At 35.1% G+C, this 27369-nt stretch overlaps 1 protein-coding gene across 10 annotated transcripts in view; it reads left to right on the top strand.

The window, feature by feature from the left end:
• The window catches only part of IKZF2 (IKAROS family zinc finger 2), a 153163-nt gene that overhangs the window by 102164 nt on the left and 23630 nt on the right, over positions 1–27369 (top strand). For all 10 annotated transcript variants that reach the window (XM_054478483.2, XM_054478477.2, XM_054478481.2 and 7 more), the window contains one exon: positions 759–926. In XM_054478483.2, the coding sequence (XP_054334458.1) occupies positions 759–926 (168 nt within the window). The remainder of the gene's footprint in view (positions 1–758; positions 927–27369) is intronic.

The following is a 27369-nucleotide window of genomic DNA, read 5'->3' as shown; positions in this document are numbered from 1 at the left end:
TTTTCACAAAAAAGGTATACAGGACATGTCTGGATGAATAATTTTATTTGGAAATTTTGCTAAAGGTTTTACTGTTAGTGACCAGGAGAATCAAGAAACCTGGCCTGTATCTGAAAATCTTGTACTAATGAGCTTTGTAAGCTGGTTCATTTGCTGTACCTTTTAGTTGCCCCTTTCCATATCAGCTAAATGAGGGAATTAGACTGAAGGTCTCTTTCAGCTCAAATTTTGTGCCAATTTTAAAGAGATAGCATGGTAAAATAAAGAGAACAAGATTTTGTAGCCAAACTGACCAGGTTCATTTCTCACCTTGACTACTTTCTAGCTCTGTGTAATAAAATACTTTGATCTATGGATTTTAATTTCATTTGTTAATTAAAATTAGTACTACCTAATTATTGTCATTGTAAGAAAGGATTGATATATTCTATGGAAAGCATACAATTGTGCGTAAGGCAGTAAAGTGACAGCACCTCATTGTTCAACCAATGATAAATGCTATTATTGTTATTCTTCTAAGTCAATGATAGGACTTTTGTCACATTTATACATAGAAGGGTAAAGATCATTTGATGTAAAACTTGAGACTTTGGTAACTGTATTGGCAAAGCAAATTCTAGGAAGATAAATGTTTAAAAGACTTATGAGGGAGATGAACATTTTTAGCATAGAGAACTGGCTTTGGTTAACAGTGGATGGCAAATTAATCACTTGCACATACCCTAGTTGATCCTTCCCATTTCTTCTCCTTACTGCAGGTGAACGCCCCTTCCACTGTAACCAGTGTGGAGCTTCTTTTACTCAGAAGGGCAACCTTCTGAGACACATAAAGTTACACTCTGGAGAGAAGCCGTTCAAATGTCCTTTCTGTAGCTACGCCTGTAGAAGAAGGGACGCCCTCACAGGACACCTCAGGACCCACTCTGGTAAGTGTCACCAACTCCTTGAGAAGAAAAGTAAAACAGGAAAATTTAGAAGAGTACTATTGAATGATAGTAACATGGCTTTGTTATGTAGTCAGTAATGACCAAGACAATATTGTTATTGGTGTACATTAAATAATTGATAAATCTTGCAAGATGCATGTATCTTTCATTTTTAGACTTTACGGCTTGGCAGAAAGGAGCACTGTCAACTGAAGAGTATCTTCAATATATTAGAATAAGAAAGCAGCTGTTATATATTTTCTATGATTTTAAAATTTTACAATTAAGAATGCAGTCATTATGGTTAATCCAAGATAAGTGAAGATCCAGTATAATATCAGTTATGTTTCAAGTTACTATAGAGGAAATGAAAACTGATGGTTTTTTTTGCTGATACAGTGCTCAGGCTGGGATCTCTGTGGAAAATAAAATTGTTTCTTTTAAATTTGAAAATATACTCAGAAAATTGGCTGTTTGAGTATTTTATTTTCTAATTTTAACTCTCCTTGTATCTTCAGCTCTCAAACTATAGTCATTGGGTACTCTGAAACTTTGCTGTGTTTCATAAATCATTAAAAAAATGTACAATATGACAAGTTCTTGGGAATAAAAGAAAAAAATAAATTTAATGTTTTTAAGAAATGCCAGAATATAACACATAAAAGAGAAAAGAATGATCAGAAATCCAAATGAATCTCATTTGACTTTTAGCATAAATTTTCATAACCAAGAAGTTAAAGGTGGAAAATTAATGTAGAATACTCTCAAGCCAGTTTTATTTGTTTCTTCTGTTCATAATGACATACTAAATTTTAATTTTAATATGAAGATATGATGGAAGTGATATTTTAATCTACACTGACAAATCGTATTGGAGAGTGCTGAGGTTGTGAGATAATGCTTATTGTATTATCTCTCTTTACATTTTTCCTTTTTATCCTTAAGGCTGTACTAAGTTTTTAAACATGAATGTGAATCATGTAAAACTACTTTAAACATTAACTCTTAAATTTGGGGCAGTTACAAAAAAAAAATTAATGCAGACATGAAAACAAAATATTTTAAGTATATATTTTTCTTTCCTCCCTGAGTTGAAGGAATTCACTTACTTCCAACTACAACATTTTATGTTTTATTTTAAAATTGTGCTATCAAAATTATATCTTAAAGCAGTGTTTTATTACAAAAAGTTCTTTATTGAAATATACTTTTAGGACATGATAGGCATTTCCTTTAGCTTGTCATGTACTCTAGCCAGAGTTAAATTATTATTGAGTTGTTCAAAGGTTATATGACAAATAGATCTTCGTGAACATATAGTTTTGCCTCAACTTCATGTAATAAATAACTTTAAACATCCATCTTATTTTTGTTGAAATCATGTTGTTTTTAATATCATGGTTTTGTTTGTACATATTATGTTATCTGTCTTCATAAATAAAGACATGGTCCTTATAACTGCCATCGTGCTCATTTTGCAATTTAGTATATCAAGTTATGATTTTTGCAGATATATAAATAGATATATTCAAATTGGGTAATTCAAGAGAGTTTAATGGAGTCACTATTGGAGAGGGGGCATCCAGCTACTGCGTCACCAAGAGCTGATACCAATTCAATCATGCTTCCAATTGGAATCTAAAATACTAGCCATCCCTAATGTTCTTCATAATAGATAGAACATAAAACAGAGTTGCTACAGTTTTTGCTTCTCTAATTTGCCAGAAAGCTCAAAATTGATCATTACAGTGTTCTTTTTCCACTCAAATACATCTTCCCCTTACTCTTACTCTGTTTAGCACATCAGCTAAATAAGGTTCTTTATCTGATAGGTGACTAAAATTTTATAGGTTCTGAGTCTTCGGTGGTCCTGTCTTTCTTATATTACTATAATTTTTCAATAACCAAAATTATTAGATACGTATTTCTAAAGAGATGCCCCAGTAAATCCCCTGAGTTCCAAGCATAGTTCTTCTTGTCCTCATTGTATAGCAACAACTCCAAATCATTCTGGTAGTCTGGAAAAATTACAAGCCAGTCCCTGTTTGTTTAGCAGCTTGACATGCCCAAAATAGCTAGTGAGTATTCTCAGCTTCCAATACAACAGGACCAGATCTCTGAAACCTGGAGAAAACATTCTTCTTTTGGGAACTGAGATCTCCAAAACCACCAATCTGAGGGTTTCAGGACACAGAGTAAAAAGCCTTTAAATGGGTTATTTGATGTTATTAGAGTGGCCACCTCTACCTTAACCTCTTTGTTCTCAGACTCATGCCTTCTGGCTATGGAGGAGATGATGTTGGCCATATATAATATCCTGTAGAGCACACCCAAACTCCTCCCAGCTGGCAACAATACATGAACCACTCCTTTGGTAGGCCATTTCACCACTCCATGTAGCCATCTGATTCTGGGTGGTGATACATGGGGTATGACCCATGCATTCTATAGATTTGTGCTAATTGTATTTGTCTTGCCATAAAAAGGAGTTTCCTGGTTGAAGGCAGTGTAGCAAGGAATACCAGGGTAATTGGTAAGGCATTCTGTTAAATCTATACTTGAGGGAGCTTGCAAAAATATTGAAGAGAAAGGGAAGGCACATCCTATTAGGATATATTTCTGCCTCCTCCATGTTGGAAAGAGTCAAATGTAACCTGCCTGCCACTACTTGCTTGGTTGATCTCCCTCAGGAATGGTGCCATATCAGGGTCTCAGCATTGGAAAATTGTGAGCTCAGCAGTGGTGATAGTTAAATCAGTCATAGAGAAGAGGAAGTCCATGTAATTGAATCTGTTCAGTTTCTGTGTCCCTACTCCCATTGTCACTTTGTCCATTGGCCCACTGAGAAAGTACCAGATAAGCCTGGTAAAGAGTCTGAGATTCATGAGATTACCCCCTCCAGATTACTAAGAGCCTTCACTACAGTGAATGCCCTCTAGAGAGAATTTACATAGAATACCATATCATTACATTTTGTACCAATTCTGAAGGATACATCCTCATAACTCTCCCCTAGACCTTCTGTCACCAGTCGTCCAATTTTGTTTTTTGAAGTCCTTGACCATATGGCCATGCCATATATCATTACCTCAACTGTCTCTTCTTCCATGCAAAGTGTATGGTTAAATGTACTAGCTGAATGAAATTCTGGCTGCCGGAGGGATAGCCACTGTATTTCAGGGCCCTGTCCCTTAAGTGGACCTGTAAACACCATAGTCACAGCTGGTATTGAATTCCAGACACTCTTATTTACAAACCAGATCCACACTGTTTCTTCCTCATCAGCTAGTCACTGAGAATACCCTATGAGGCCATACATACGGGTTGAAGCAAAAAGATTGAGCAGCAGTAGTAGCAGGTATTAGGGACCTCTGAGCTACTTGCTCATACAGTATACTTGAGCTTCCTCAACTAGCATAAGAAGGCTGAAGGGAAGGAAAATATACCAAGGAAATGATGTTGTGTACTTTTTTGATATGTTGAATTAGATAACACCTAGTTCATGATGCATGGTTTGGGTTACATTGTCATTCAGAGTCCTATGGCCTGGTACACAGTCTTAACCAAAGTTCATTAGCAAGTAAGGAGTGGCTTTTCAAATGGAGATTAGTTATTGTTAGAAAACTGCACATCTTTACTATAAAACCACAAGGGATCTACACACTGAGGCTTCCATTGACAGAGATGTCATACAGCATCTCCATTTGCCACAGACATTTCCAAAAATCATTGCATCTGCTGAATCTTAGAGTCAAAAGTAGAGGGAGCTTTCATCATGGTAGGGTATGATGTAGATCCTTTTCTTGCCCCAGGCTGCTCTCAAAATGGACAGCCTGTGGATTACCTAGTATATGCACCACAGAAGTATACCCAAATATGGTCTATGTTGCTTCTAAAATCTAGAGAGGCCACCACATTTTGTGCTTCATTTTCACGAAGGAAGGTGCAGGGTGCAGCAATTTCTCACTTACGATGGAGGATCTATTTCAGCATGCCCAGATAAGTGGCCTATAAAATTTTATCAATGCTGAAAGTCCCTGAACTTTCTTGGAGTTTATCTGCTATTCTATAGCATATATCTCTTACTGAGGCATCTCAGGTATTTACTATATCCTGCTCCCAAGTTCAATCAGTGTAATGTCATGAATATAATATTCCAGCTTGATGTTTTGTGGGATGTCAAGATGAACAAGATTTCTCCAGACTATGTTATGACAAAGAGAGTAGAGTTGACCTAGCCTTAAGGTAAGAGAGTAAAAGTATGTTGCTCCTGTAGTGTGAAGGGAAAGAACTGCTTCTGATTATCTTTGTTATACAAATTACCTTAAACAGAAATCAAGTTCATTGCTTCATACCTAGTGTCGGTGGCTATATTAATATGCTCCAGTAAAGATTGTACAGCTAAAACTGCATCTACAGTTAGCATTATGAAATGATTAAGTCTGCATCAATGCCATGCATTAGCCTAATAAACAGTTTAAATGGGTGTATAGTATGAATTATCACCCCTAACATCTTTCAGTTTTCTGATGGTTTCACTAATGTCTGTTATTCATCCATAGAATTATTATTTCTTTTAGTTTGCTGTCTTGGGAGAGGTGATAGTTGTAGGGCTATGCTGTCCAATATGGTAGCCACTAGCCTCATGTGGTTACTAAACACCTAAATATGGCTAGTGCTACATGTTGAAATAATATTTTTTATTTTTCTTGTTTTTTTACTATGGTTTTATGTATATTAATTATACCTCAATGAAGTTGTTGAGGGGGAGGGAGAAGATACTACCATCCCATGTTTCTCTGCTTTCTCATCATTGCCCCACTACCAAAAACTAATGGTCTTAGTATTGTCCATTGTATTTAGCATTGCAATTCTATAACCCTTCAAATCAGATTCTGGAGTTGGTCTTCAGCCTTATTTGCCCTGAGGCTTAAGTAGATAAGGGACCCTTTTAAAGCTGACATAAACTTTCTTGTATTTTGCCTGTATTCTGACTTGAGTATTCAAGGCACTCAGTTTGTCTTTCACCTTTGTGTGCTCCTTAGGGCCATGAGCCATATCATGCTATAATCTTTACACACTACCATTGCTGCTTTAGCAAGTAATGCCACAGCTCCCAAAGCCTTACCCTGCGTTGTACCTCCTTCCATTCTACCACCAGTGACAATTTGAATAATCATCTTGCCAGCACATGCCTTGGATCACTACTGTCCCATTAACTCCCTGATAAGGAGGCTATCCTGCTATCCTTGAATTTCATTTTGACTGGAGCTTTGGGCCATTTCTGATATCAGTATCTCTTTATCAGTCAGGATCCTGACAAGAAAACAGTAAGACACTCAAGTGGGGAAAATTTGGGGACATGCATGGAAGACAAATATTCACAAAAGAATGGTTAAGAATAAGGGTAGTCTACAAAAAGATGGTTGGGTTTACAATAGTAGGAAGCCATTTACTAGCTCTAGCCTGAAAGAGACGGGGGATCTAGAGGTCACTGGAATTAAGAGAAATAGGAAAGGGTCTTGGACACTGACCTTCAGTAGAAGAATGTAGCCTTTGCTAACCTGTGACTTGGGGAATAAACACCCTGACCTCACTCTTTCCACCCTTCAGTCTCTTACTGGTGCCTCACATTGACTAAACTTAACCAGAAGCCAGAGGACAAGGGAGCCTATTGATTAAAGCCAATAAAAATTAGCTTTTGCAAGAGCAGAGCAAAGAAGTGTGGAAAATGGCTATGGCAGCCAAACAGAGAATGTGCCACAGATTAACTAAAATTTAAGAACTAGTGCTTAAAATTACTAGTATAGAGCAGGGGTCCTCAACCTCCTGGCTGCAGACCAGTACTAGTCAGTGGGTGGCCTCTTACAAATTGAGTCACATAGCAGGAGGTGAGCAGCGGTGAGCAAGCATTACTGCCTGAGCTCCTCCTCCTGTCAGATCAGTGGCAGCATTAGATTCTCATAGGCACGCACCCTATTGTGAGCTGCGCATGCAAGGGACCTACTCTGTGTGCTCCTTATGAGAATCTAATGCCTGATGATCTGCGATGGAATAGTTTCATTCTGAAACCATTCCCCCACCACCTGTCATTTGTGGAAAAATTGTCTTCCATGAAACTGGTCCCTGGTGTTGAAAAGGTTGGGAACTGCTGATATAGAGTATTAAGGGGAATATAATGATTTTAGATTTAATCTCTGTTTTTATGAATATTATTATTGGTAGAAAGTATTTGCCTCCCTTTTTCCTCTGGGTAATAAACTGTCCATTGTTTTATTGTATTGTTATTTATCATGTTGGATATTAATACCACATTTCTGCTTCCTATATTGTAGACTTAAAAATTTCTCATCTTGATTTTCATTTAGTAGGTTGGTAACAACAAGCCCAGTATTCATGTGCATGAATATGTTACTGTGATAGATGTTACAGTTTAAGAAATGAAAAATACTTTGAAAAATATCTGGAATACAATATGTATTAAGTAAATACTAGGGGTGTGTGTGTGTATGTGTGTGTGTGTGTGTATGTGTGTGTGTGTGTGTATTTCATTTACCTTGCATGATCCCTGTACAAGGTGGTATTTTTCTGCTTAGGAACTCTTCTTGTCCTCTACAGGACACCAAGTAGTGTCTTGGTTTTTATTGTGTAGGCCTGGTAGTTAGGTTATTTATCTGGAATTTCTTGAGCTTTCCCTAGACAGTAGACACTATACTAAGCATTTTCCATGGTTTCTTTAATAAAAAACCTTTTTATCTAACATAAGCAAAAAGAGATTGTAGATTAATAGCAATAAGTCTAGTAACATGGAAAATGCATTTTTGAAAAGTTTTTACTTTAAAAAATATAAATTTAATATATATTTTATTATTTATCTTTTGATTTAAGGCCAAGCTCTTTCTTTCAGTCAGAAATTTGGTTGTTGAATAGCATGTAATTTTTCTGGCCTAAACCATACCCATAACACATCATCTTTAGTTACATTTTCAGTGTCTTTAAGAACTTAAAGATCCTGTGAAGCGATCAGACTTCTATTCATTTTTAAAGATTTTTTCACTAATTTTTATGATTATTTTTGCCCACATTCATTTCTTTAGAAATATCTTTATCAGCTTATCTTTATTGAATCTTTTCAAAGTGGTAAAATTTGGTTTCATAGAAACAGTATTCTTTTTGTAATTATTTCATTGGAAATAATTATAGCAGGTAAACTGGCATAAATAGGTTTTGCTACAGTTATACCAGACTCTTAGTGATTACATACAGCTCAATTGCTAGAAGTATACTTGGACATACCAAAGAAGAACCTATGAGCTCCAAGAATTCAGTGTTTTTGGTTATCCACTAGTATGTTTTACAAAGAGAATGGAGAGGCAGGTTCATTATGAGAACCTCTCGCTTTGGTTATTCCTCTTGTACACTGAGGCAGAAAAGAAGTCACACAGGCAGACCCTGGATTTAAACTAAGGCAGCAAACTCAACAATTTGTGCTCATCACCACCCTGCTAAAGGATAAATGACACAGCTCATATGTTTGTTCTATAAAGCTTTAACTCTACTGAAGTAACTCCTAATGATTGAAAAAAAAAATGTACTGTCTAGAAGTCAGGAGATCAAGATGTGGGTTTTAGGGTGGCCTTGCTGCAAATTAGCTATGGGACGTTGTCAAGTCACTTAATTTGCTCTTTAAATCTCCTGGTGCTGCTATTATATGATGCAAACTACAATGTGTTATCTTTTCTCCCTGGATTTTGCTAATCAGTCACTACTACCACACCCTAAAGAGTAGTCTCCACTCCTCCAAATTACTTCTTTTTTAGTATTTTGCCTTAGTTTATTTTAAAATAAGTTTGCATGAAACGAAATTAACATCTTAAGGTTTATATTGAGTCTTCACAGTGCCAATATTTCTTGTCTACTACTGTCTGATATCCTACATCTGATAGCCTTGAAGTGTCTAAGGAAGAAAAAAATAATAACTCTTTTTATGTGAAATGTGAATGACATTTTAAGAAGGGGAAGGAGAAGAGGGAAAGGGGAGACAAATAAATAATTGAAATGTTTTATGAACAAAGATTAGCTAAAGATTACAGTCGAGTTGTGGCCGGGCGCGGTGGCTCACACCTGTAATCCTAACACTTTGGGAGGCTGAGGCGGTCGGATCATGAGGTCAGGAGATCGAGACCATCCTGGCTAACATGATGAAACTGTGTTTCTACTAAAAATACAAAAAATTATCTGGGCGTGATAGCACACGCCTGTAGTCCCAGCTACTCGGGAGGCTAAGGCAGGAGAATTGCTTGAACCCGGGAGGCGGAGGTTGCAGTGAGCCGAGATCACCCCACTGCACTCCAGCCTGGGCAACAGAGCAAGACTCCATCCCTCCCCCCAAAAAAAAGATTACAGTCAAGTTATTAGCCCACTGAGAAAGTGAAGTGCACTTTTAAAAACATGTCCCAGAGATACATTACATAAAGTTATAGGAAAATAAAAGGTATTAGTCTATACTTGAAACTCTTGCTATTCAGTAATCTTGAGATTTACTATGCAAATCATCTACTTTGCTTTATGTAAACTTTTAACATAGTATTTAAGTGACTTTTTTTTTTTTTTTTTTTGAGACAGGGTCTCACTCTGTGGCCCAGGCTGAAGTGCAGTGGCGTGATCTCGGCTCACTGCAACCTCTGCCTCCTGGGTTCAAGTGGTTCTCCCGCCTCAGCCTCCCAAGTAGCTGGAATTACAGGCGTGCACCACCACGCCCAGCTAATTTTTGTATTTTTAGTAGAGACAGGGTTTCACCCTGTTGGCCAGGCTGGTCTTGAACTCCTGACCTCAGGTGATTCACCTGCCTCAGCCTCCCAAAGTGCTAGGATTACAGGCGTGAGCCACCGCGCCCGCCCTTAAGTGACTATTTAATGATGAATCAATGCATCTGCTATAAAAACGATTTTTATTAGTTTGTCTCAGATTTTTCAGTTTTACAGGTGATTATAGTTCTTTCATTCTTATAAATTTGATTACTATACTTTGTACATCGTATATATTACACCTTTTACTTTCTTTATCGTACCTAATACTCTGAGGGAAATAGTGTTTAAATTAAGCCCTGGACCCCTATTAGTCAAAATAATATTTAGCATACTTGTTATTTTAAAAATTCTAGGAGGAAATAGAATTACATACTTTTTCTAATTAGCATTTCAGGTGTATTTTGTATATACTCTTATGCTGTACCCAAATTAAAGGTTTAAAACAGAAGAGTGTATAATTTTAATATATGAGAAACATATATATGTGTTAAATATTTCTTTTTATAAATTATAAAGAGAAAAATGATGAGTAAGAATGTGTCTCCATAGAGGGGAACAACACATACTGGGGCCTATTGGAGAGTAGAGGGTGGGACGAAGGAGAGAATCAGGAGAAAATAACTAATGGTACTAGCCTTAATATCTGAATGATGAAATAATTTATACAAAAAAACAAATCCCCATGATACAAGTTTACCTATATAACAAACCTGCACATGTACCCCTGAACTTAAAATAAAAGTTAAAAAAACAGAATGCGTTTCATAGAGTCTCAAAATATTTTTCTACCAGATGAAAAATTCAATTTTGGCTATAGAATTATACTGGTGCAGATTACTATGAAAATTATTTATTGCTCAAAAACGGAATCATCCAAATACATTTGAAAATTAAAAATCTTAATTTCCCAAAGACATTTATTCATTATCTCTTATGTTCTAAAAAAGCCAAATACTTATTAAGAGTACCATATATTTAAGATACTTGTTCTAAAACTAAGTTTTTTTCAAAGATTTATAAGTAAAATATCCTTAAGTAAGAAAATAAGTAAAGGAATTGTTTTCTAATATTTTTGTTCATCCTCATTTTAAGAAAATAATTATTTCATATTTTCAATAATGCTTATTAAATTCTAAGTAAAACCTTAGCTTTCAATTGAACCAGCATTGAGCATATGATATAATTATTTATTTGTGTATATCACTTAAAAATAACTACTTTGTAAAATTAGTTATCTGTATCACATAACTTTGGAGTAAGAGAGATTTGAGGAACCTTACAATGTCAAAGTTCTTTTGACTTAGGGTTAATATGCCTAAACTATTCTGAACATATATCTATCTTACTTCCAAACACTTTAGGAATGTTGATTTTTACAACACTACTTTGTGACCTATTCAGTGTTTGACAATTTTCAGCTTATGAAGTTTGTTGTTTATGTCTAATTGTCAGTTTAAAGCTATTCTGTTCCATAAAAAGGAACTGGACCAGATGTACCATATAAATCCCCATCTGTTAAAACAACAACTTCCTCCCAACTAAAAAACATTTTTAGTATATATATATATATATATATATATATATATATATATATATATACACACACATGGACTATCTTTATTTTTCAAGTCCCTGTAGTTCCAAGGACTATGTTTTATCCACAAAAATAGCTCAGAAATATTGAATGCTTATATTAGTTCCTAATATTGACTTTTAAAAATCCCAATTAAATAGCCTAGTTTATATTTTTTAGTTATGCCTTTACTTATTATGAGAAAATTCCTGTAAAGTATTATGACTCATCCTATGTTTAAATATATTTGCACATTTATCTTTAATAGAATTTCACACTAACATGCATTTTTAAGGTATATGCTACATGCCCTCAGAGAAACTGGTAAGACAAGATGGTCTTCTTCACATCTTCAAATTTCTTAAAAATAAAATAAAAAATTACCATGTGGCTTGGATCAAGATGGAGCTCATCTTTGACCATATTGTTTAAAGAGACAACATAATGTTAGTTGCTCTAGTTTTAAATCTCATAGAAATAGTCTCTTAATTTGTCACGAGAGTAGCATACCCTCAAACGCATTGTCATCTCTTACTAAGGAATTTATTATCACAAGCACATTGTTTCTTTAAATTGACAACTGATCAGTGATTTCATAAGCTAAAGTATTTTCTAATGTACTGTAGCATTTATCATCATTTACTCTCTTTTATAATACACCAGTTTCTATTTTGTTTTATTTAAATTATCTTCCCCTCTTCTTTTGAGTGTTGTGGTCTGCTCTTTCTTGTCTTTCTTATAAGTCTTTTTCCCTCAATCCTTCATCCATTTGCTTCCACATTACTTCACTTTTTTTTTGTAACGACTTCCAGAAAAAAAGTACATAAATAACTCTCTTCAGTGTATGTATCATGCAAAATGTTTTGTATAAGATGGGATAGCTGCAAGTTATACACCTTTGGATATTGATAGTACTGATAGTTTTGTGGAATGATTGAGGACAAAAATTTCTGATAATTAGGTACTTGGCCAGAAGATTATGATAATCAGTTGTTTTCATATTTATGTTATTTTAAAACCAGACCAGCTGGACGCGGTGGCTCATGCTTGTAGTCTCAGCACTTTGGGAGGCTGAGACGGGCGGATCACGAGGTCAGGAGATCGAGACCATCCTGGCTAACACGGTGAAACCCTGTCTCTACTCAAAATACAAAAAATTAGCCAGGCGTGGTGGCAGGCGCCTGTAGTCCTAGCTAAGGGAGACTGAGGCAGGAGAATGGCGTGAATCTGGGAGGCGGAGCTTGTAGTGAACAGAGATCCTGCCACTGCACTCCAGCCTGGGGGACAGAGTGAGACTCTGTCTCAAAAAAGAAAAGAAAAGAAAACAAAACAAAACAGACCACCATGACTTTTTTTTTTTTTAAGGATAGACACATTGAATTAAATTATGCTGGTTTAGAAATTGAATCCAGTGCAGCTCATTCATAATAGTGATGATGCATTAAATGTAGTATAATTTGTGTTGCAGGCTTCTCATGAGAAGGAACTGTTTTAAACTGATTGTAGACCTGGCACCTGGCCCACTTTCTGGGTGATCTCCCAAGTGTGAACTTTCCCCACCCTCAGCCCCTCCTTTCCTTCCTGGAGGTGGCTGATAGAGGTGGATTATACTGATAATTACACAAGCAGTGTCAGTTGCACACATGATTTGCATAACTGTGCTGTGCCGATTTCATCCATCAAATTCTGATACTGATGCCCTTGGTGCCTCACTGTATGCTTTGCAATAAACACTGAAGAAAGGAAATGGGATTAATATTTTCATTCTTGACTCTTAAAACACACACTTGAGGTCCTACTCATTGAAATTTGCCCAGAAGGTAAAAGCCACTTTCAGTCAGGCCAGCTGTAAGACAGCCCATTTGATTTCCACCAGGTAGAACACCTCTTTCCCCCTACCCCAGACCAATAATCATTATGTATCTACTCTTCATTTTATGTTTCTTATAAAAGAAAGTAAAACTTTTAATAGCATATACAATCTCATCTTTTATGAATTGTAGTAGTCATGCTTCTTTCAGACCCTATTTCTAGAAGGAATTAATAAGCCTTTCTTTTATAATTCTATGTAGCTCTTTTCACTTTGGTGCAAGTCATGTAGATCAATTTACTGTAGGAAGCTTTCCTTCCTTCTTTATTATCAGGAGTTCTAAAGAAATGGACAAGATTCTTGGGTGCTTTCTCATTGTTCTAAATAATCTACACTGTCCTCATTCCGAAGCTTGCTACCACAGTTTTGTACCCTGCATGGATTTAGTGTGGACAGTCTTAACTTTGGCCATTTCAAATTTTCCCTTCCACACCATGAGTCTGCAGGCCTGGCATGTTTGGAACTCCACAACAGAAGTGGAGAGGCTGCACGCAAACTTTATTACTCACCTAGTATCCAGAAGGGCATGACACACTGGGACTTGTGTGTGTGTGTGTGTGGTGTGTTTTGTTTGGATGTTTTTTTCTAACCTAACCTTTACCATTTCTTTCAATTTTTCCTACTTGATCTGTGTATGTGAGTCAAAGAAACCTGTTCATCCACAGCCTATACTATCTTGCCAAATACTGTAAGAAAACTCTCAAATGGTAGAAAATCAGACAAATAAGAAAGATAAAAACCAAGTATCATCTATCATAAGCATGTAAAATATATTTAGAATATAATTAAAATTGTATGTAAGGTATCAGAAATCTATCAGAGTGGAGTCCTTTTAAATTGTATAGAAATATGATGATAATGATTGTAAGCATCTGGATAAGAATAAAAGGTTCTAGATTCAGCATCTCAAAGAAGAGAGCTTATTCTGTTTTGCATCTTCATCCCTTATATACCATATTGATTGAATGAATTAGTTAATGGACAGATTATTTTATTTGAATATTCTTATATTAACTAGAAAGGTTTTAAAGATTCATGGAGGTTAATGATGGTTGAGTATATTTCCTAGTACATGATAAATATTAGTCTATTACAAAAATTAAAAATTATGGGTATATTTAATAAGTTCTTATTTTGTGACAAGCATCATTTTAAGGGCCTTATTTTGCAGATAAGTAGAGTCAAGTTTAAAGAAAGAGATGTTACCTAATGTCCTCACACAGTCATTTTACATATTACATGTATGCCTCCTCAGCTTATACAGATTATACTTTCACCTTATTTTTCTTTTATTTTCCATGATTTGGCAACAGTATATTATTGGATTAGATTTCAAACACACACATACACACCCACAGCACAATAAAACAAGAATTGTATCATGCTCTTATGAACAAAAATCTACCATGATGCTTGAAGACATATAGCAGCTTAGAACAAAATAAATCTAACAATAGTATAAATTATATTTGTGAGAGTACTTTAAAAATTATGATCTGATATAGCAAAAAAATCATACCATTATAACTCTATGTTTACATTTTATCCAACTTCCAATATACTCATGAAAGCTGAGATATAAGCTCTGGTCTGTCTGAATCTAGTCTGAATCTAGGGTATCTGCTCTCAGCCACTATACTCCTGCTTCCCAATCTATTCTCCAGATAGCAACCAGAATGTTACTTTAAAATCTGATTTAAATCATGTCACTCCTCTTCTTAAAATATTTTAATGGTTTTCCATTGCTTTTATAATAAAATCAAACTACTAATCATGGCCATTGGTGGTTCTGCCCACTTCTCCTGTCTGATCTTCTACTACTTTATGCCTCACTCTGGGTTCTTTGCAACCCGAGTTTTCTTTATTCTTTCCTACTGTTTTTGAACTAATGGATGACCCTAGAAGTCAACACCTTGAGCGTTTTCCCAAGATCTTGGCACAGTTGCCTTATTATCTTTCAGATGTTAGCTTAAATGTCATCTCTTTGAAAATAGTGGCATCCATAAGCAACCTACCAGAAGCATCCCCTTAGTTCTATTTTGCCATCTCTATCTTAATAAAAAGCTTGAATCAGAATCTGTGGTTATGTTGGTGTTTAGTTAATACACATGTTGTCTGTGCCGTCCCACCTCACTCGAATGTAAGCTCTGTGAGACTGTGGACTGCAAGACTGTCTTTGTGGAGCTTACATTTTAATAAGGGGAGACAGGCAAGAATCAGTTAACAAATTATATAATACGTTAGAAGGTGTTGACTGCTACAGGGAAAAAAAAGATTTTCCACTTATTGAGCATTTATTGTGCGTTAAGTACCTTGAGTTTTCCATATGGATTAAAAAATATATATACTCACAGAAATGCTGTGAGTTAGGTACAACTATTTCCTAATTTAACTTAACCTAGGCTTCACACACACCTGGCATTAGGGTTAGAATTTGAGATCCAAGTAAGAAACTACATTCTGGTTATACAAATACATATTCTTTATATGAATATCCCATAAGTTAGAGCAAGCTATTTGCTTCTGAATTGATTATTTTGGGAGCTGTTTGCTATCCAAATTATTTGCTTACTCATAAGCCTGAGTTATTGTAATATAGAAAGTCAGATGAAAGGAAATACAAACATAACTTCCTTTATTGTGCCTTACTTTATTGCACTTCACAGATACTGCGTTTTTTACAAATTGAAAGTTTGTGGTAACCCTAATTCCAAGCAAGTCGGTTGATACCATTTTTCCAATGACACATGCTCACATCATGTCTCTCTGTCACATTTTAATAATTCTTTCAATATTTCACATTTGCTCATTATTATGTCTGTTTTGTGATCTGTGATCTTTCTTGTTATTATTATAACTGTTTTAGGATACCACGAACCACACCTATACAAGCTGGCAAACTTAAATGTTTGTGTTGATAAATGTGTAAGCTCTGACTGCTCCACCAACTGGCCAGTTTCTCTGTCTCTCTGTCCCTCACCTGGCCTCTATATTCCTGAAATGCAAAAATACTGAAATTAGGCCACTTAATAACTGTACAATGGCCTCTAAGTGTTCAAGTGAAAGGAAGACTCATATTTCTCATTTTAAATCAAAAGCTAGAAATGATGAGGCTTAGTGAGGAAGGTGTGTCAACAGGCAAAACATGCCAAAAGATAGGCCTCCTGTGCCAAACAGCCACGTTGTGAATGCAAAGGAAATGTTATTGAAGAAAATTTAAAATGCTACTCCAGTGAACACACAAGTGATAAGAAAGCAAAACTGCCTTACTTTTGATTATGGAGAAAGTTTCAATGGTCTGGATAGAAGATCAAACCAGCCACAACATTCTCTTAAATCAAAGCCTAATCCTGAGGAAGAGCCTAACAATATTCAATTTTCTGAAGGCCACGAGATGTGAGGAAACGGCAGAAGAAAAGTTGGAAGCTAGCAGAGGTTGGTTCATGAGGTTTAAGGAAAGAAGCCATCTCTATAACATAAAAGTGCAAGGTGAGGCAGCAAGTGCTGATGTAGAGGCTACATTAATTCATCCAGAAGAACTAGCTAAGCTAATTAATGAAGGTGGTTGTGATAAATAGCAGATTTTCAGTGTAGACAAAACAGCCTTCTATTAGAAGACGCCATCTAGAGAGGAGAAGTCAATGCCTGGGTTAAAAGCTTCAAAGGACAGGCTGACTCTCTTGGTAGGACAATGCAGCTGGTGACTTAAAGTTGAAGCCAATGCTCATTGACCATTCCAAAAATTCTGAGGTCCTTAAGAATTATGCTAAATCTACTCTGCCTGTGCTCTGTAAATGGAACAGCAAAATCTGGATGACAGCACATTTGTTTGCAATATGGTTTACTGAATAATTTAAGACTATTGTTTAGACACTGCTCAGAAACAAAAATTCCTTTCAAAATATTACAGTTCATTGACAATGTACCTTGTCACCCAAAACTTCTAATGGAGATGTACAAGCAGATCAATGTTGTTTTCATGGCTGTTAAGACAGCATATATTCTTCAGCCCATGTTCAATGGGTAATTTCAACTTTCAAGTCTTGTTACTTAAGACATACATTTTATAAGGCTAGAGGTGCCATAGACAGTGATTTCTGTGATGGATGTGGGCAAAGTAAACTGAAAACCTTCTGGAAAGGATTCAGAATTCTAGATGTCATTGAGAACATTTGTGATTCATCTGAGAAGGTCAAGATATTAACAGGAGTTGGGAAGAAGTTGATTTCAACCTCATGGATGACTTTCAGGAGGTTCAGGACTTCAGTGGAGAAAGGAACTGCAGATGTGGTAGAAACAGCAACATAACTAGAGTTAGAAGTGGGGCCTGAAGATGTGACTGAATTACTGCAGTCTCATTATAAAATGTGAATGGACGAAGAGTTGCTTCTTACAATGAGCAAAGAAAGTGGTTTCTTGAGATCGAATCTTCTAGTGCAGATCCTGTGAATATTGTTGAAATGACAACAGAGGGTTTAGAATATTACATAAACTTAGTTGACAAAGCAGTAGCAGAGTTTGAGAGAGTTGAATCCAATTTTGAAAGACATTCTACTCTGGGTAAAATCATATCAAATAGCATCACATGCTACAGAGAAATCCTTTGTGAAAGGAAGTGTTGACTGATGTGGCAAACTTCATTGTTGCCTTATGTTAAGGAATTGCCACATCCATCCCAGCCTTCAGCAACCACCAGCCTTATCAATCAGTAGCCATCGACATCGAGGCAATACCCTCCTCCACCAGTGGAAAGATTATGAGTCTGAAGGCTCTGTCTTTACAGTGTATGTATGTATGTATGTGCAGTACAGTGGTGCAATCACAACTGACTGTAGCCTTGACTGTCTGGGCTCAAGTGATCCTCCCACCTCAGCCTCTCAGCCTCCTGAGTAACTGGGACCACTGGTGCATGCTACCACACCCTGGCTAATTTTGCTAATTTTGTATTGTTTATAGAGATGAGATTTCATCATTTTGCCCAGGCTGGTCTAGAACTCCTGGGCTTTAGTGATCCTCCTGCCTCCACTTCCCAAAGTGCTTGTATTACAGGTGTGAGGCACTGCACCTGGCCTCTTTAGCATTTTTTAGCAGCAAAGTATTTTTAAAATTAAGGTATATACATTGTTTTTATACACAATTCTGTTGCACACTTAATAGATTATGGTATGATATAAACATAACTTTTATCTGAGTGACCCACTTTATCAGGATATATTCTTTATTGTGATGGGGTGGAACTCAACCTGCAATATCTCCAAGATATGCCAGTAGTTTGATTAATTGAAATCTCATTAAAAGGAAGAGTCTATATAATTTGGATTATTCATTTAATCTGTATGCCTAGTAAATTCTTACTAGCCTTTCTGTTTACTTTTTATTCCCCATAATGAATATTTTGCACATTTGTAATAATGAAACAGTATCAAATATATCTGCTGTTTCTCTTGTGTCTTAGATTTTACTGTACCATCTCCTGGCCACATTAAAACTTTTTGCACCTTTATACTTTCTCTAGCTCTTTTTCCTAAATTCATCAACCAATCTGTTAAATAATTTATGTTACACTTACAGTGAAAGAAGTGAGCATCCCTAGTGGTTAAATGGTTTTTGAATATAATGTTTATTATTATGATTATATATGCCACATTTTAGGCAGCTGGTAAATACATGTTGTATGAATAAACAATTGATATGTATATATTTTTAACAGAAGTGGAAAAATTTAGAGAGATTAAGCATCTACTTCCATTTATTGTTTAATTATTTTATTAGCAATGTTAAAAATAAGCAATAAAATATTTTATGTGATAAAGAAATGCTGGGGAAGCATAACTGTCACACTGCCAAAATATGTTACAATGTATATTTTGCTTAATCCCATTTTGCTTCCTTATTTTAGGTGTTAAGTTCAAGAAATCTGAGGAAATGTGTTAACTTAAAGTGATAGAAAAGTAGATGCCAACAACTTAGACTCTTAATAAAAATAATCTTACATAAGACATTTTCTTGTTTGAATTGTGCCTATTTTTCTTCCAGAGTGCCCGAAACAATAAAAAGCAGTTTTCTTTTGCTTTTAAATGTCTGTGATTTTACTTTAAAAGTCCCATACATACTTTTTTATATACAATTTTTCCTGGTGTTTGTGTCCTGTATAAGATTTTCAATTTACTTTGAACATTGTTATTACATTATAAAACAAATGGCAATATTTGGATGGTTAATAATGTTAGCTCTGTGGATGCAGGAATGACATTTGTCTCGTTCAATGCTGTATCTACAGCACCTCGAACGTGGACATGGAACACTGGAGGTGCTCAAGAAATTTATGTTAAAGGAACTAGATGTCTTTGCTCAACACCTGGCGTACCCTGTTAAAGAAGAGTAAACAGTATTAACGCAGCCTGGCACAGTGGCTCACACCTGTAATTCCAGCACTTTGGGAGGCCGAGGCGGGCGGATCACCTGAGGTCAGGAGTTCAAGACCAGCCTGGCCAACGTGATGAAACCCCGTCTCTACTAAAAATACAAAAATTAGCCAGATGTGGTGGCGCATGCCTGTAGTCCCAGCTACTCAGGAGGCTGAGGCTGGAGAATCACTTGAACCCAGGAGACGGAGGTTGCAGTGAGCCAAGGTAGCACCACTGCGCTCCTGTACTCCGGCCTGGGCGACAGAGCGAGACTCCGTCTCACCAAACAAAAAAAAAAAGAAAAAAGAAAAATAGTACTAATGCTGGCTTTTTGTGCCTCTGTTATTGTCATAATGCAGTGTTCTTCACAGTATGTTCACAAAAAATTATTTACTTGCGAAATTACTAGTTGCTAAAATAAAAAAAAGTACTATATTTAGTTTTTTTTGGAAAACGTTGGGTTAAATAAGTTTTGTTTATTTGCTTTTTTGTTATTGAAGCTAAACATCCAAAGGAACCTCTGATAATGCTCATGTACATTGTAAATCTCTAAGAAATCTGCATTAAATATGCTGTCTCACAGACTTGTTTAAACATTTAACATTCATTCCCCCCACCCTCAAATACTTTAGTAAACTGTCCTTAGAGAGATAAAAGTTATTTTACTGTAATGATTTTTGACAGACACCTAATTATCCTGAAATGATTTCATATGAAGAGATTCTCTTTGAAAGATATCTCACTTTTCAGATAGGGATCTGTTTCCTTTCTAAAATATTCTTTTCCCACTTAATCATTTCATTAAAAAAAGGAACCTAGAGTCATTGAGACTTCTAAAGATTTAGAAAAAAAAAGTAGGTGTGGGTATTTCTAAAAAATTCTGTATCAGGCAGAATTTTAAAACTTAAAACAGTAAAGAAATCACAACGTGGGAAACTACCAACAATTTTGACCACAAGAAAATATAAAACCTCTAAACCTCAAAAAAAGCATAAGTCAAATAGGTAAGTCAAGAAATAAGTCAAAGGCATTAATATATACAGAGATTGAACAAATTGATGAGAAAGACAAAAGCAGTAAGACCATCATTTAAAAATAGGTGAAGGCATGAAATAGATCATTTGAAAGGATAGCATACAAATGGCTAATAATTTTTTTAATTTAATATTTAGTTTCACTAATGCAAGTGTAAAAGAAATGCAAATTACATTTTATTACCTAGCTCAGTGTTTCCCAAACTTTCTTGGTTCATTGTGAACCAAGAAAGTTCAGTGTCTTAATAATTTTGTCAACGTGCATTTAGGGCTAAAAGTAATACTGAACAGTTTCATTTTATTAAGTAGTAAGGTCCAAACAACTTAATAATGATTTATGCCCTAACAACTTTTTATCCATTTGGGAAAATTATAATATATAAATTGAAACCCAAAACAGGGTTTGGTTTTGTTTTTTCATCCTTAGATGGCCACAGTTACTTACTAATGGGATGGTATGCCTTGTTGGGCATACCATCCCATTAGTAAGTAAGTGAAATCGATGGCTGATTCCATGAAAAGATCAATAAAATAGATAAACCTCTAGCAAGATCAATCAATATTAAAAGAACACGTAATTTGGCATCGTCTAGAATAAAAACCGGAAATCGCTAAAAATCCTGTAGCCATTGGAAGCATAATATGGGGATATTGTGAACAACTTTATGTCAAATTCAGCTAGATGAAATAAAACATAGAAATTATTGACTCTCATTCAAGAAGAAATACACTCTCTGAATAGCCCACATTTATTCCAGGAATTGAAATTGAAGTTAAAAACCTTCCCACAAAGAAAACTCAGATGACTTCACTGGTAAATTCTGTTAAATATTTAAGGAAAATGTAATTTAAGAAAAACATCAAAGGAACAAATTCTGCCAGACAATAGAAAAGGGAGGAGGGAGGCCTCCAAACAAATTATTATGTTCAGCATTACTCTGACACCAAAATCAAAGACATTACAAGAAAAAAATACTGCATAATGGTATTCTTCATGATGCAGATGCAAAAGTCCTTAAAATTTTAACACATTGAATCTGGAATATATAAAAAGGATAATATATCATGACTAAGTGGGATTTATCTTAGGAATTTAAAGTTGGTTTAACATTGGGTGAAAAAAATCACTCAATGTAATTTTCCATATTAACAGAGTAAAAAAGAAAAGATTTTAGTCTGTCTTTAAAGTTGCAGAAAAAGTATTTGACATAATTCAGCATTCACATATTATAAAAATTCTCTGCAACAGCATTCACATATTATAAAAATTCTCTGCAACAGAGTAGAAAAGAACTTCCTTAGAACTTCCTCATCATGATGGTTATCATTTGATGAGTGTAATAAGAAAATGCGGACACTTATGTTGATTCCATATCTTGGCTATTGTAAAATGATGTAATAAACATGGTAATGCAAATATTTCTTTGACATACTGAGAATAAATCAAATGTATTTCTATATGCTAGGAATGAACAGTTGGACATTGGAATTTAGAAAGCAATGCCATTGATTATAACATCCCAAAATGTATGAAATACTTAGAGTTAAATTAAGTAATATGTGTAAGAACTGTGCACTTAAAATCATAATACATTGCTGAGATAAAGACTTCAATAAATGCAGAGATGAGACATTATCATGAGTTAAAAGATTCGGTATTGTTAATATGTTGGTTTCTCCTGAAATTGTGTCTGTCAGTTCAAGGCAATTGCAGTCAAAATCCCAACAGGCTTTTTAACAGAAACTGGCAAACTGATTTCAAACTTTGTTTGGAAATGTAGACCTAAAATAGCCAAAATAATTTTGAAAAGGCAAATTTGGATGACTTGCACTGCCTGATTCCAAATTTATTCCTAAGATTTGCTCAGTTGGTTTAAGGATAGACATAGAGGTTAATGGAATGGAATAGAGTCCAGAAATAGAACCCAAATTGATCAATTGATTTTCAACAAAGGTACTGAGATAATTTAAGGGGGGAAAGGATAATATTTTCTATAAATGGGTCTAGAACAACTCAATACCCATATTTTTGAAAAAAATGGTCTAAGACTCTTATGCCATATATAAAAATTAAGTTGAAATAGCCATAGACTTTTGACAACTGTAGTAATTATGTGAATAGATGTTAAACACATATTTATATGTTTTATCTGTATATATGTAAATATTCTGCAATATGTGAAATAGTATATACTTATTATATATAGTACAGACACATATTTCTTGAGAGGTAAGGGACAAACATCCAAATTAGAGACTTTAGACCAGAGACATACACTTATATTTCAGAAATTTCAGAACATCAAGGACAAACTGAAGTTACTAAGAGCTTTCAGACAAACAGGACACATATAAAACTACATTTATATAACACTTTTAAAAAGAAACTTTGGAGGTTAGTAGCCCAGTGAAAAAAGTCTTCAAAATGTTAAGAGAAAATGACTTTCAACCTGGAAATTCTAAACCCAACGAAGAGGAAAACATGGGATTCAGACAGCAGAAGACTAATCATGAGGGGGACAAAGGAAAGTTCTGGATAACAACTCTGTAATAAACGCAGGAACCATCAGTTCCAACTGGAGAAAGGGATGCCAATGGTTGTGAGAAAGCAAGAGGAAAGTGGGATTGGCAAGGACCTATGACATCGTTTTGGACTCTGAGTGTTTAGAACAGTTATCAGTAAGGTGTGAGAACCTCAGAGGAGGGGGTAAGTGGCACTGGATACAGAAACACAAGCAAAATAAAAAGTGAGACGATTATTAACTCTAGGAAAAATTAAAAGGTGCACAAAAAAGGAAATGTAATCACTGTTGAGCCAAATAGTATGTTATGATTAATATTTCTGTGACTACTGGAAATTTCCATTTCTATACTATTAATCAGAAATGATTATGTAACTATTGAAAGACCACAGAAGTGAGAATTGAGAGGGCGTTTGTAAGAGAGCTGAATCCTTAACTACCAGGACAGAGAAGCAGTAGATTATCTCTAAACCTGATGAATAAAAATAACCCATATATTATTTAGAAATATGAATATAATCACCAAAAGAAGGAGCTGAAAATGGTTGCTTTTTGGGATTTTGATTAGATTGCTTGGGGGCAGGTAGGGCAGCATGGGGAAGAGACTATGTATTTCATTAAATGCCACTTGGGACCATTTGATTTTTTTTATTGGCATATCTAACTATGGTAAAAAGAAAAATAATCATTAAAGTAATAAAAGAAAAGGACTCAGAATGCTAAGCAAACTGAATAATTCAGCATTATCATAAATCTAGAATCTGGGAGAAAGTGTTACCTAACAGCAGCAACAAAAATATCATTTCATAATAATGGGGAAATGTTCAAAATATATTGTTCAGTAAAATAAGCAGGTTATAAAATAACAGTGTGTAAAATAACTCATTTTCATACCAAAATTTATCTTTGCATGCATTAAAAAAACACAAGAGGATGATACAGAAATACCAAAGACAGTTATTTCTAAATGATATAATTATGGATTTTACTGGTGATTAAAAACATTTTATATGAATGTTTTACATTTGAAATTAGAAAGAGATTTAAGAAAACCCAATGAGAGAAAGCTATTTAAAGAGTTTGGAAATGATATCATTCATAAAAACTCCACTTATTAGTTCTTTCAATGAGCAAAGCACCCTGCTAAACTCTTTGGAGGTTACACAGATACATAAGATATTGTTATACTTTCTCAAAAAGTCAAAATCTAACATGGAGATGAAAATTAGTGTGTAAATACCAGCATAAAAGTCACAAATAATATAAGATAGAGTGATAGAGTGTTGGAAGCGTTCTAAGCATGAGGGTCAATACAAGAATAGTTCTTTAGTGAGAAAGACCACTTTAAAATGGAACAGAGTTAAGGAGGTTGCAAGTGGAAGGATGTGGAGGATTTCAAGAGGTAGAAATCATGTGAGGCCATTACAGCAACAAACAAGACTCAGAAGTGTAGGTGCAAAGTAATTTTGACTGGGGCCTGGGGTAGGAGTGGAATGTGTGCTTTGGGACCAGATTGTATAGGGTGCTGAATGCCAGGTAAAGGGATTTCAACTTAGTTCAATAAAACTTAACAGTTATTGAAGGTTGTTGGAGAGAGGAATAAAATAATTACACACGGGAAGAGAAAGCCTATTTGAAGTCTATTATGCCAGGCCCAGGTGAGCAATAATGAAGGCCTGAACTAGGATATTGATTGTGAGAATGAAAAGAAGGGATCAACTTGAGAATCATTTTACGAGTCCAGTATATAGAATTTAGCAGCTATTTGGAAGTAGGAAAAGAGGTAGAAGGTAACAAAAGTGGTATTAGAACAGTGGTAGCACTAGCAAAGAAGGGCAGTCAGAACAAAGGGGGAGTTTTGTGGAGGAAGATAGTTTTGGGTATCTTGAATGTTTGATTTGGTTTCGGGGGAATATCCGTGAGGCAAGACTCAAAAGGCAGTTGCAAGTATGGATTTGAAGTAGTCATTCAGCAAATACATATTGTTTCCTATGTTTAATAACTCGATATGTATTATCAGTTTAAAATTGAGTAAAACAAGATCTCTGTCCTCATGAAGCTCATCATTTGGACTAGGGAAATAAGTAGGTATCAAATGGTTAATTACAACACAGTTGTTGTAAGTAATGCATCAACAGAGTATGAACAGAGTTCTGTGAGAGCAGAGGAGACAGCTATGTCCTGATGCTCTTTGTTTTGGTTGTAGGGAACGGATTCACTCAGATATTGAAAGATGTACTTGGCTAGTTGCTTACAAACATGGGAAATTATTCTTGACCTGATGTGGATGTTTCATAAAAAATGAACACTTCATTTAGAGAGCAAAGAGGGAGAACATTGTACTGAGAACAATATCTGAAGGGATGTTTATAACATATTTGCAAGTTAGGAAAAAACTGAGAAGCAGTGAGAGGGAGTGTAGGATCTGATCTCAGATGCTAAAATAGGAGACCCAAGACACAAGAAAGCTTGATAGTGGCCAAGAGATTAGGAAGATAGAGGATTAATAAAAGCCTATGGATTTAGTGATTCAGAGACCATTGACTTTTCAAAAATGTTTCAATAATACCAGAAAAAGTCTGCTTCAGTTGGTAACAATATGAAGTAATAATAATAATAACTATTATAAAAATAAGGGTAGTGAAATATTGGTCCTTTTATATGAATATATATGTTATATGTATTAATTATGTATTACTTTAAACTCATGTACAGATAAACACAGGTATAGGGAGTAAGTATAAACAATATTTTTATGAACTTTATTTTTAAGAAATAGTATGAAATGGATAGGAAATGGTCTTGTGGAGATAGTAGAGCCATTGAATTTGCAAGGATTGTTGGCAATGTCTGAAAACAATTTTCAATAGAGTAGTAAGGGCAGAATGTAGACTTTGAAGGAGCTAAGTATGTAGAGGAAAATAAATGACTACAGGTCTCAGAAATCCTGAAATCCTGCCTTTCCACCCCCAATCATGTAATGACTACTTTTTCTTCATTTATCACCTGAAATGTTCCTACTTCAAACAGACCTTGTTCAACCTTTTCAAACTAGTTTCTCCATGTTATACTATAACACCATTCTTTTGCTCCATGCAACCGCCCACAATTTGTAATATATTGCTTGTGTATTTTTTAAATGTCTGTCTCCCTCACCAGACTGTCAGTTGCATACGGATAGGCACCATGGGAATTTGTTTTCCACTTTACATTTTAGCCTCATGAGCATTGGTGCATAGTAGTCTGTTATTTAATGAATGAGAGAGGTAAAAGGATAGATTGTCTCCAGAGCAAATTTATTGGAAATAGAATAGTTGTAAGAAATGTCCAAATCCAACATGTCACCTAATAATTGGGTTGCTGGAATAGAATGGAGATGAAGAGTTGGGAAAATTAAGGTTATACGTTTAGAACAAAGCCCAACTCAGATCCCTGTTGGACTCGATGGGATGAAGAGGAAGGAGTGATGCTTTAAAATAGAGGACAAAATGGGAGAAGCTGAAATAAAGCAGATGGGATAGAAATGAGAGTAGTAAAAAGTGAGTAGAAAACAGTAAAAACTACATGTCTCTTCCTTCTTATCAGGTGAGTTGGGACTTTCAGAGGGTTGTGAGCCAAGGGGAGTAGAATGAAAAACCATGTTTCAATTAAATTGAGAAGGTATGATGATTGCTTACAGAAATAAGGGGAAGAAAGTATAGGAGAATATGCTCATAGTACAACAGAGGCATCATAATGTGATGGGACTAATACCAGGGAAGACCCAGAAATGACTGAAGTAGTTTACAGCAGGCTATTAGCTTCAGTGTAAGTGCTTACTAAGTATTAATTGGTTAATAAACTTGTTCAGTGTAAATTCATTACTATTTCTAGAGAAATATTACAGAAGAACCCAAAATTGAGTAATGCTAATAGCAAACAGATACTTTTTGTTATGTAGTCCCGTATCTTGGAACATAATTACATGTAAATTTATTTATATTATTTACACTAGATGATTTCAGCAAAACTTATTTTTTGTATTTTTAATGCTGTCACATGGTGATACAAGTTCTGCACAGTATTCTCAGCTACTTCCCAGAAATCCATGGTTCTGAAAAATAGAAGCTGGTTTGCCAAGCATTTTTTAAAAAATGAATAATCACTCCATAAATAACTTTTATGATAGTTTACAAACAATTATGATTATGAAATAACTGATCTTAATTTATGTGTACCTCAATTACA

Source organism: Pongo pygmaeus, chromosome 11 (assembly GCF_028885625.2).
Source record: "Pongo pygmaeus isolate AG05252 chromosome 11, NHGRI_mPonPyg2-v2.0_pri, whole genome shotgun sequence".
In the NCBI taxonomy this organism is placed as follows: domain Eukaryota; kingdom Metazoa; phylum Chordata; class Mammalia; order Primates; family Hominidae; genus Pongo; species Pongo pygmaeus.
This window is presented reverse-complemented; position numbering and strand designations above follow the sequence as displayed.